This window comes from Danio rerio, chromosome 13 (assembly GCF_052040795.2).
Source record: "Danio rerio strain M-AB ecotype USA chromosome 13, GRCz13ab, whole genome shotgun sequence".
Taxonomy (NCBI): domain Eukaryota; kingdom Metazoa; phylum Chordata; class Actinopteri; order Cypriniformes; family Danionidae; genus Danio; species Danio rerio.
The window spans coordinates 4,692,078-4,704,201 of NC_141033.1; the positions used below are offsets into that span (position 1 = coordinate 4,692,078).

Here is a 12,124-nt window from a genome sequence, read left to right on the forward strand (position 1 = left end):
AATTTCTAAAAAAAAATAAATAAATAAATTATATAAAATATAATAATAATAATAAAAAAGTACAGTGTTCCTCACTTTAAAAAATAAATAAATAAATAAATAAAAATCGGTCCCACTTTAAATTAAATGTTCTTAACTAATATGTATTGAAATTAAATACACGAAAATTAACAGTTTGTTAAAAAGCACTTAAATGTACTTACGTTTTACATTGTACTTGTGCTACATGTAATTACATCTGTAATCAATTTCTGCACTACATTTATAATTACACTGTTGATCATTCCTTACACCTTAACCCACCCTTAAACCTAACCACAACACCCAAACCTGTCCCTAACCCTACCTGTTTCCTACCTCAAGAGCACCAGAAGTGTTCTGCAATACATTATGAACACATTAAATACAGTATATTTACATTTTAAAGTAAACAGTAGTTAAAGAACACAATATAAAATGGGACCATCAAAAACATTATTATTTTTTTTCAAATTTTGGAACGACTTGCTAATGGTCTAATCCGATTGAATGATTTATGCTAAGCTAAGCTAATAATGCTCCCGTAGGACACGAAGGAAAACAAGGAAAAAACTAACCTCTTTAATGCTTGGTGACATGTAAAATGAGGCTAGTTCTAAAAAAAATAAATAAAAAAATACTTTTACTGCTTGTTCTAACTTCTTATTTATGATAAGTTGAATCAACTAAATTTTTGAGTTTTTTTGGGGGGGGAGAACAACTCTTAATTGTTTTATGTTTAATCAACTTAAATTAGCAAAAACAAATTAAGATAACTTAAACTATTTGTGTAGATACCACATGAAGGAATTGTGTGGAACCCAGTGTTTAAAGCAACGGGTTTACTCACATTTTTTTTTAAGTAAATTCAACTAATCACTTTACAAGCAACAGGTTTACTCAGTTTAAGTAAAATCAATCGTACTTTATATTAAATGTCCTTAACACTGAAAATAAAAATTTGTTAAAATGTTCTTATTGCGTAAATACAAGTTTTACATCGTACTTGTGCTACATGTAATTACATCTGTAATCAATTTCTGTAACTACATATATAATTACCTTAACCCACCCTTAAACCTACCCACAACATTCAAACCTGTCCCTAACCCTACCCGTATCCCACTTTAAGAGCACCAGAGGTGTTCTGCAATACAATATGAACGCATTAAGTACAGTAAATTTACATTTTGATGTAAGTGCATAGTAGTTAAGGACACTTAATATAAAGTGGAACAAATCAGCAATGAGATGCTAATGGTCCAATCCGATACAATGATTTATGCTAAGCTAAGCTAATAGTGATCCCGCTGGAACTGAGGACTAGCTGAATGAATTTTTTTTTCTAAAAAAATGGTAAAACTCAACTCTTTAACTCTTGGTGACTTGTAAAATAAGTATATTTCTTTTAAAAATAAATAAATAAAATAAAAATGTTACTGTATTTTTACTGCTCATTCCAACTTCTTATTTATAATGAGTTGAATCAACACATTTGTAACTAAAATGTTTTATGTTTAATCAACTTAAATTTGCTAAAACAATTAAGCTAACTTAATTGATTTGTGTTGAGACAGCTTGAAGGAATTGAGTGGAACCCTGCACTGTTTACAGCGTTAAAAGCAACAGGTTTGCTCACTTTTTTCAAGCAACTAATCACTTTAAAAGCAACAGGTTTACTCATTTTTCAAAGTAAAAACAACTAATCACTTCTCACACTGTATATGGAATAGCCATAATAGACAAAATGATTATATATCAGGCTTAAGGCCTAAAAAACTGATAAAACTAATACGATCCATTTTTTAGGTACCAATATGGGTCTAGTTGATTGCACATCCCTCAAATTCAATAAGACTGGGTGGCCATTTCTGTCCAGACGAAAAGGGAAGTGATTAGGAGAACTTGATATTTAAAAAAAATGTACCTTGTGTAATAAATAGCTGTTTTGAAGATGCATGTTGAAAAAGGAACAAAAATGACGTTGATGATCAGCTCAACCCAGCTCGAATCATTGCTAAGGCCCGTCTGCTAAAGACAGCACATGTAGACAAAGGATGCGACGATCTCTCTCTATAGCATGCCACGAAGTGTGCAAAACACACGCTAATTCTAGAGCTAATATATTACACGTTCTCTGCATGTTCCGAACGACTTGGCATATCGAGGCAGATTTATGCAGCTAAAAACGCCACACAGTTGATGGGAAACGGATCGCATCTGGAACATTTTTCAAAATAAAGTCAAAGAAAATGTAAAAGTCATCATGTTTTACACAGTGACCTGCCTTAAGACTGACTGATGGGTCGTTTTTTTAGGATCGCATCTTACAAGCAGGTAGCAAAGCACGCTGCAGCAGACGCTGTGAGGCACTGTGGGAAAATGTCATTTGATGATGTTCGGAAAAAAACAGAAGATTTTTAGAGACCTTTGTACTGTATGTGCGTTTCTCATCACAATGTAAACCGATGGAGTGTGTACAGGCATACTAGATTTCTAAAGACAGAACACTGTAAAAAAATATCTGTTAATTAATTAATTGACTCACTGTATGAAAAAAATAATAAAGTTGGCTCAACTTAAAATTGTAAGGAAACTTTTTGTTTTTGACTCAAGTACTGTAAAAAAAAATTCTTGCTGCCGTAGATTTTTTAGTTGAGTCAAATCAAAATTTTTAAGTTATCACAACTTAAATCAAATCAAACTGAATAGTTAAATTTTGCATAACTTAAAAAATTAGTTGAAACCTGATTAACATATTAAAATAAGTTAAAGCAACATACAAATATTTGTTGTCTTGACTTGTCATGAATTAAGTTGTCTCACAATTTTAAATCGAGTCAACTTTTCTTTTTTTACAGTGTAATCTGTATTTTGTGATTAATGTTTTTTCTGTTCATATATGGTTGTGAATTGCATTATGGGACTGTTAAATCTGCTCTGTTCACTTTTGATGTTCAACTGTGATGTTTAAAGTCACTTTAATTGACACTTTAGTAGTTTAAAACAATATTTTGTTATAAAAATATTATTAAAATGTCAATAAAAGTCACTTTTCCAAACTTTTTTAACATCAAACGTTGTTGAAGAAAAAAAAAAAAATCAAGGTCCCATAATGCAATTCAATGCACAGTTTTTTGTTTCATTTGACTTTCACTTTTAACTCAAGTTGCCTTATAATTGTAGGTTGAGTTAACTTTATTTTTACAGTGTAATCTGTATTTTGTGATTTATGTTTGTGTGCATTATGGGAGCTTTATCTCTGCTCTGTCAAATTTGATGTTAAAAATTCAACTGTATTTACGAAAGTGACTTTTATTCACACTTTAGTAGTTTAAAACAATATATTGTTATAGAAGTACTATTAAAAAGGTCAATAAAAGTCCCTTTTACAAACTTTTTTAACATCAAACATTGTTGGACAATAAAAAAAATCAAGGTCCTATAATGCAATTCGGTAAACAGCTTTTGTTTTGGGTTGACTAAACCTTTAACCCAAGCACTAAAACATTGTTGCCGTTAATTTTTTAGTTGAATCTTTAGTTGAACTTTTCTAGTCATCTGAACTTTACATCAGTCAAACTGACTAAAAATGTGAAGCTCAACTTTGCATAACTTCAAAAATTTTGTACAAACATGATCAACATATTAAAATAAGTTAAAGGTACATCCAAATATTTGTTGTGTTGACTTGTTGTCATACAATTTTAACAGTATACTGCAAGCTCCCCTACAATTTTAAGTTCAGTCAACTTTTTTATTTATGTTTTTTCTGTTTATTTATGGTTGTGAATGCATTATGGGAGCTTTATCTCTTCTCTGTCAATTTTTGATATAAAAAATTTAACTGTGTTTAAGAAAGTGACTTTTATTGACACTTTAGTAGTTTAAAACAATATATTGTTATAAAAAAAATAATTTAAAAAAGTCACTTTTACAAACTTTTTCAACATTAAACATCACTGGATCAAAAATCAACGTCCCATAATGCAACTCAAAGCATAAATAAACAGAAAAACAGATCACAAAATACAGATTAAACTGTAAAAACGTTGACAAAATTGTAAGGCGACTTGCAGCACACTGTAAAAAAAACTTATGAAAGGACAACAAATATTTTTATGTTGCTTTAACATTTCATAACTTAAAAATTGTTGAAATCGGATTAACATATTAAAAGTTGTGACTTGAGCATTACTTGACTTGACTCAAGTCTTTAAAGTGTGCTCCAGGTCACCTTACAATTTTAAGTTGAGTCAACTTTTCCTGTATTTTGTGATTTGTTTTGCTTTTTTTATGTTTATTTATGGTTGTGAATTGCATGATGGGACTTTTATCTCTGCTCTGTTCACTTTTTATGTTGAAAATTAAACTGTGCAGTTTGACAAATTGACACTTTAGTAGTTTTAAACAATATATTGTTATAGAAATACTATTAAAAATGTCAATAAAAGTCACTTTTACGAACTTTTTTTAACAATAAACATTGTTGAAGCACAAATCAAGCTCCCCAAATGCAATTGAAAAGCATAAATAAATAAACAAAACAAAACATTAATCACAAAATATGGAAAACTCTTAATTTGAGTCACGTAAAATCAATCTTTGAGAATCTTTAGATATGTAATGTCTGATGGTATGATTTTAAAAAACAAAACGTCATCTAACAATGAAAGAAAGAAAGAAAGAAAAAATAATCTACTCACTTATTTTCATCATCATAACAAACATAATATGGCTTTTAAAATTAAAAAGTGCCACAATTTCTTTGATTCTTTCTCTTTTTTTCCTTTTTTGTTTTTTTGGAATAATAACACACAGTGATATTTCAGCTGTTAGATCTGTCTTCAGCTCTTAACAGGTCCGTACAGGAAGCCAGAAAGAAATAGTAGGTTTAGCTGAGGCTGTTGAATACAGGCGTCGATGCAGCGTTTCGGCCACAAGAAGACTGGCTCAATGGTAAACGTATCTTTTTCCCGAGATGGAAAAAAGAGCACCACATCCCGAAATCTCTTCAGCAAAAGTGTCAGAGTTAGGGACATCAGCAGTACTCCAATGTGGGAAAACAACGAAAAAAAGAAACTGTTCAACCCAAGATGGGTTTTTAGACCTCAGAGTCCCATGCAAGACGCGGGAGGTCTCATATAGAGCGATGTACTGTTTCAATCCCATCATCCTCCTGTCTGAAATAGCTGCGCTTCTCTCTCTGTGTGGTCCTGTATAGCGATATGATCAGCATCTATCATCCGTTCAGTGTCGTTTCATTGAATCGTATCTCTCCTCCGCTGCATAGACGTGCCAAATTAAATAACGAAATTAACAGAAAGTATTGTAATAAAATTCTGAAGCTTGCTGTGGATATGTGTTTTTTTTTCATTGAGGCTGTAAAAATAAAACAAACAATAAAAAAAGACAGAAAACTAAACTAAAAGGCAGAGGAGAAAGAAATGTGAGAGAAAGAAAGAGAGAGGCTGAAAGGGCTTCACATTCTCATCAGTCCTTGCTGGTATCGATTTGCTGGATAGGGAGATTCAACTGCAGCGGGTCTCGTAGACGCTTTAGATCCAACTCCGCCTGAGGTAGAGATGAGAAAGAAGACAATTAAACATAATAATAATAATAATAATAATAATAATAATAATAAAAAACTTTATTTGTATAGCACTTTTCCAACATACATGCAACTCAAAGTGCCTCACAAACAACAACAAAAGCATTAAAATAGACCACAAAAACTTATCACATATACTGAAATAAAAACATTCATGTACACAAAAAAATTCTAAAAGTCCAGCACTAGAAGAGCGTAGTAAACAGTTTGAATTATATATTGTTAAACAGTCGGAAATGTAGGAAGGTGTCATATTGTGTAGTGCTTTAAAAACTAATAAAAGAATCTTAAAATCTATCCTTTGGTGCACAGGCAACCAGTGTAATTCTATTAATACTGGTGTAATGTGTTCTCGTTTCTTCAAAAAGTTTCGTTTCATTAAAACTCTGGCTGCTGCATTTTGTAATTTGCTGCATTTAAAACAAATAAAACAAATAAACAATAAAAACAAATAAAACAAATAAAAAATAAACCCAATGGCCACTATTATTTTTAATACAATAAAATATCTATACAGTTAAAGCCAAAATCATTATCCCTCCTGTGAATTTATTTTCTCTTTTTAATAGTTCTCAAAGGATGTTGAACAGAGCAAGGAATTTTTCACAGTATTTCCGATAATATTTTGTCTTCTGGAGAAAGTCTTATTTGCTTTATTTCAGCTAGAATAAAAGCAGTTTTTAATATTTTTAACACCATTTTGAGGTCAATATTATTAGCCCACTTAGCAATATTTGCTTTGGATTGTCTACAGAACAAACCATCGTTATACAATGACTTGCCTAATTACCATAACGTGCCTAATTAACCTAGTTACGCTTTTAAATGGCACTTTAAGCTGAATACTAGTATCTTGAAAAAAAATAAAAAGCAAGCTATAGGAGATACCAGGACATCCAGAAGAATGACTGTCTGTCCAGAGCATGCAGTATTTTTAAGGACTCCTCTCACCCTGCTCACAGACCGCTTTCTATCCTGCCTTCCGGCAGGCGCTTCAGGTTCCCCCAGGCAAAAGCCAGCAGACTAAAGAACAGCTTTTTTCCCAAAATTGTCTCCCTTTTAAACTCTGTCCCCCACAGACCCGGTTCATCTTCCAGCAGGACAATGACCCAAAGCACACCACCGAAATATCAATGGAGTGGCTTCACAACAACTCGGTGAATGTCCTTGAGAGCCCAGACCTACAGTAACGCCCCCTTCACACGGGGCTTCAGCGTCAACGCTTGACTGAAGGCGTGTCTGAAGTTGGGGCTGAAGTGATCGTCATAGAAGCGTCAGCCAATGAAATTCGGTCAGCAATAGGCCACTGTCTAGCTGGTGTATTTGCATACAGCGATCTGATAGGCTGACGCTTTCATCGGTGCTTGAAAAGTTGAGCTGGTCCCAACTTCTGCAGCGAGCAACGCCTCTGAAGCGGCACCGACGGATCCACAATGCAGTTCGGCAACCCCTGACCTCACCCATTCAAAGTGTATCGGAAGCGTTGACGCTGACGCCTCGTGTGAATGGGGCGTTAATCTTATTGAAGATTTCAGGAGAGATCTTAAAACGACTGTACACCATCGCTTCCCATCCAACCTGAGAGGAATGGACAAAAATTCCCAAGCACAGGTGTGCCAAGCTTGTGGCATCATATTCAAAAAGCCTTGAGGTTGTAATCGCTGCCAAAGGTGCATCGACAAAGTATTGAGGAAAGGCAGTGAATACTGATGGACATGAGATTTTTCAGCTTTTTTATTTTTAATAAATTTGCAACAATTAAAAAAAAACTTTCACATTGTCATTATGGAGTATTGTGTGTAGAATTGAGGAAATAAATTAGTTTAATTCATTTTAGAACAAGGCTGTAACATAAAAAAATGTGAAGAAAAAGATTTGTTTGGATTGAAATGTGTTCGTTTTGGATATCACTCTTACCTCAGCGATGGCATCCTTCAGTTTGTTGTACTTCTCAATGTCAAAGCGTGTCCTCTTTGCTCCCCGATGAAAGAACAGCAGGTACTGTCTGTCCCTGGCGTCCGGGTATAGATATTCCTGTGCGAGAGAGGAGCATAGACAGGTCAGATGAGTCTCCCTGTGTGTCATTCATTCATATTCCTTCGGCTAAGTCCCTTATTTATGAGGGATCACCACAGCGGAATGAACCACCAACTATTCTGGCCTATGTTTTAGGCAGCGGACGCCCTTCTAGCTGCAACCCAGTACTGGGAAACATCCATGCATACTCATTCACACACACATTCATACACTCCGGACAAATTAGATTATCCAATTTATCCATAACGCATGTGTTTGGACTGTGGGGGAAACCCACGCCAACACAGGGAGAACATGCAAACTCCACATAGAAATACCAACTGACCCAGCTGTGACTAACCAGCAGCCTTCTTGCTGTGAGGCAACAGTGCTAACCACAAAGACATGTGGTACAGGTGAATTGGATGAACTAAATTGGCCGTAGTATACGAGTGTGTAAATGCGTGTATGGGTGTTTCCCAGTGCTGGGTTGCGGCAGGATGGGCATCCTCTGTGTAAAACATAAGCCAGAATATTTAGGAGTTCATTCCGCTGTGGTGACCCCTGATAAATAAGGGACTAAGGTAAACGAAGGAATAGATGCGTTTAGGAGGAACCTTTGGAAGGACTGACGGATAAAGAGCCGCTCACCTGACGTGTTAGCACGAAGTAAGCGTACATGGCCATGGCGGTGCCGTAGGTGATGAAATACGTGACAGGCTCCATGATATCCCATGAGTACTCCCACCAGGTCAGCCGTGCCAGAATGCCAAATTGCGTGGCCATGTAAGCCATTCCCCCCCACAGCACCCAGGTAGTCCTGCGCTCGGCTTTCTTACTCAGCTCCTCTTTAACCTGAGAAATGAAGATTACAGCAGAATGACCAAACATTGCGATGGAGTATAAAGCGAAATATGGACAGCCCTACGACAAACAGAGCTCCGAAAGACGATTTTGGTTCCATAGCTGGAATATTATTGGCCAGGAAATGGCTATAGCGGACTCACAAACAGATATACAGCGCAAACTAATTAAATAAACACACATGTACAGACACATGTAGACACAGACAGACAGAATATATAGACTCACAGACACACACACAGACACACACATAAAGACGCAGGCAGACAGACAGACACAAAGACAGACACATATAGACACAGACAGACAGAATATATAGACTCACAGACTCACAGACACACACACACACACACACACACACACACACACAGACACAGACACACAGAAAGACGCAGGCAGACAGACAGACACACAGACAGACACAAATAGACACAGACAGACAGAATATATAGACACAGAGACATACAGACACATATAGACATACAGACACACAGAAAGACGCAGGCAGACACATAGACACAGACACATACAGATAGACTATATAGACACAGACACATATAGACACACAGAAAGACACAGGCAGACTAACAGACACATATACAGACGCAGACAAACAGACACATATAGAAGTAGACAGACAGAATATATAGACATACAGACACAGAGACACACAGAAAGATGCAGACAGACAGACAGACAGACATATAAACACAGATAGACAAACATACACACAGAAACTGACAGACAGACATAGATGCAGACAGACACATAGACAGATACAGACAGAATATGTAGACACAGAGACATAAGGACACACAGAAAGACACAGGCAGACAGACAGACAGGCAGACACGTATAGATGCAGACAGACAGACAGACACATTTAGAAGCAGACACACAGAATATATAGACACAGACATACAGCCACATAGACACACAAAAAGACGCAGATTGACAGACACATATAGTAGCAGACAGACAGAATATATAAACACACACACATAAAAATGTAGACAGACAGACGCAGATGCAGACAGACAGACAGACAGACAGACAGACACATATAGAAGCAGACATACAGAATATATAGACACACAGACACATATAGACACAAAAAGACGCAGACAGACAGACACATATGAATGCAGACAGACACATACAGAAGCAGACAGACAGAATAAGCAGACAGACAGAATATACAGACACACACATAGACACAAAGATGCAGGCTGACATATAAACACAGACAGACATAATATATACACACAGACATACAGCATATATAGATACACAGACAGACAGACACATATAGACTCAGAAAGACACAGACAGAGAGACAGACCTATAGGTGCAGACAGACTGACACATATAGACAAAGACAGACAGAGTATATAGACACACAGACATACAGACACATATACTGTAGACGCAGAGAAAGACGCATACAGGCAGAGACACACATATAGACCGACAGACACAAACATATATAGATACACAGAAACAGACAGACACGCGCGCACACACACACACACACACACACACACACACACACACACACACACACACACACACACACACAAACACACACAAACACACACAAACACACACAACAAGTCGTTTTAGACGTCTTTAACAAAACTTTGCAATTACAGAATTAGCAGTATTCATGCAGATCTCAGTGTGTAAAACCCCACACAATTCCACACAGTCAATGTACTGTGCAATTAGACACTCTCAGCTTAATTATCAGCTGTCGTTATGATCAGATAATGGCTGTTCGCATCACTATAGCAGTTTCGCTTGCCGTCTGTGTTATCCCATGTGTTCATTCTGTGTGTGCGGTTCAGCGGTTAGTTGAACTAATTAAACATGAAGAACATTTAACCGCAAGTCTATTTTTTGTGATTTTGTCTATACTAAAATATATACAGTTGAAATCAAAACTACTAGCCTCCATGTATATATTTTCCCATAATTTCTGATTACTAGAAAGATTTTTTTAACAAATTTCTAAACATAATAGTTTTAATAACTCATTTCTAATAACTGATTTATTTTATCTTTGCCATGATGACAGTAAATAATATTTGTTTAGATATTTTTCAAGATACTAGTATTCAGCTTAAAGTGACATTTAAAGGCTTAACTAGGTTAACTAGGCAAGTTTGGGTAATTCAATTGTATAACGATGATTTGTCCTGTAGACTATCGAAAAAAAATATTGCTTAAAGGTGCAGTATGTAGGTTTGACACCCAGTGGTTGAACTAGGTATTGCACTCTTGGTTCAAAACACAAACAAGCGCAGGTTGCCAGATTGATGACATTAACAGAATTGTGCCCAACTATCGAGCCTAAAGGCTGATTTAAGTTGTGTTCTAATAAAAAGCAATGGCGCCTGACAGAAGGAATATTTTACATATTAAAATGAGTTTTTGTCCTAAGCAACACCTAAAATTTATATATTAGAAACGGCTTCTATTTTTTGCAGCTGAACAACAGGATAAACTGACAATGATCATCTCAGCTACCCCTCATGTGCTATATTCAGTGTTAAATGCTAATAATGTGAGTTTGCAAGCCATTAAACATGACATTTATTGCTGTACTACTGAAATCAGCTGCAGATAGTTCATCTCAGATCTGGAAAATAAATAAACTGTTTGAAATTGAACTTTAGAGCTGTGACTCAACACGTATCAGACATTCAGCATCTACATTTAATATTGTTAAAAAAGTTTAATATGTACTAGTTAGATTATAAACCTTACCATTTCGCTGGAGTGCAGTGAGTGCACTATTCTGTGCTTCGGAATGGCTGTATTTACATTTCTGTCGTGTTTTGTCTGATGCAAACAGCCTAATTGCTTATCAATGCAAATCTTGTCATGTAGCGTGTTGTTAGGACACAGGGTTGCGATTGTAACCTGCTCACCTAGTGTTTATGCTCGTAATATTTATATTATTTGCTAAATAATAACCACCTCATGTGGAACTCTGAATCTGCGTCTCATTTCGGAGTTTGCTACAGTCCACCGGAGGTCGCATTTAGGTTGCGGACACATGCTTTGAGAGCCTTCATGACTGAAATGCGCGGTTTCCCATGAAGGTAACCCAGGTTGCTGAAATATAATTGGCTAAACTGCCATTCGGGCATGTGACACACATATTTAAAGCAGAATATCTGACTTCAGCATTGTTTTCCAGGTTAACAAGAATGTTCACCTGTTTCTTAAATATCTGCAAACATATTATGGTGTTTTTATGCTTTAGAAGAGTCAAAAACTTACAGCACCTTTAAGGGGGCTAATAATTTTGACCTTAAATTAAAAACTAGCTTTTATTCTAGCCAAAATAAAGCAAATAAAACTTTCTCCAAAAGAAAAAATATTATAGGAAATACTGTGAAAAAATCCTTGCTCTGTTAAACATCATTTGGGAAATATTTGATCACAAGAGGGCTAACGATTTTGACTTCAACTGTACATTTCTATGTAAAAACTCCACGTTTTTAAGCTCATGAGGCAGGATATCATGAACAAGATGAAATATAATCAATCCATGTACATCAACCCCACTTAGAATGCCCACAGTTTCTGTTTTCCATGCATCATCTG

At 35.6% G+C, this 12,124-nt stretch overlaps 1 protein-coding gene across 2 annotated transcripts in view; it reads right to left on the reverse strand.

Moving 5' to 3' along the window:
• Nucleotides 1–2,863: 2,863 nt before the first annotated feature.
• Nucleotides 2,864–12,124, reverse strand: part of mcu (mitochondrial calcium uniporter) — a 130,767-nt gene continuing 121,506 nt past the window's right edge. The window contains exons 7-10 of one of the 2 annotated variants that reach the window (XR_015505438.1): nt 8,297–8,500; nt 7,547–7,663; nt 4,483–5,592; nt 2,864–3,883 (exon numbers count right to left, since the gene is read on the reverse strand). Coding sequence is in view for 1 of the 2 variants with exons in the window: in NM_001077325.1 (NP_001070793.1) it covers nt 5,512–5,592; nt 7,547–7,663; nt 8,297–8,500 (402 nt within the window). In the remaining variant the exon portion in view is untranslated. 2 annotated transcript variants of the gene reach the window in all.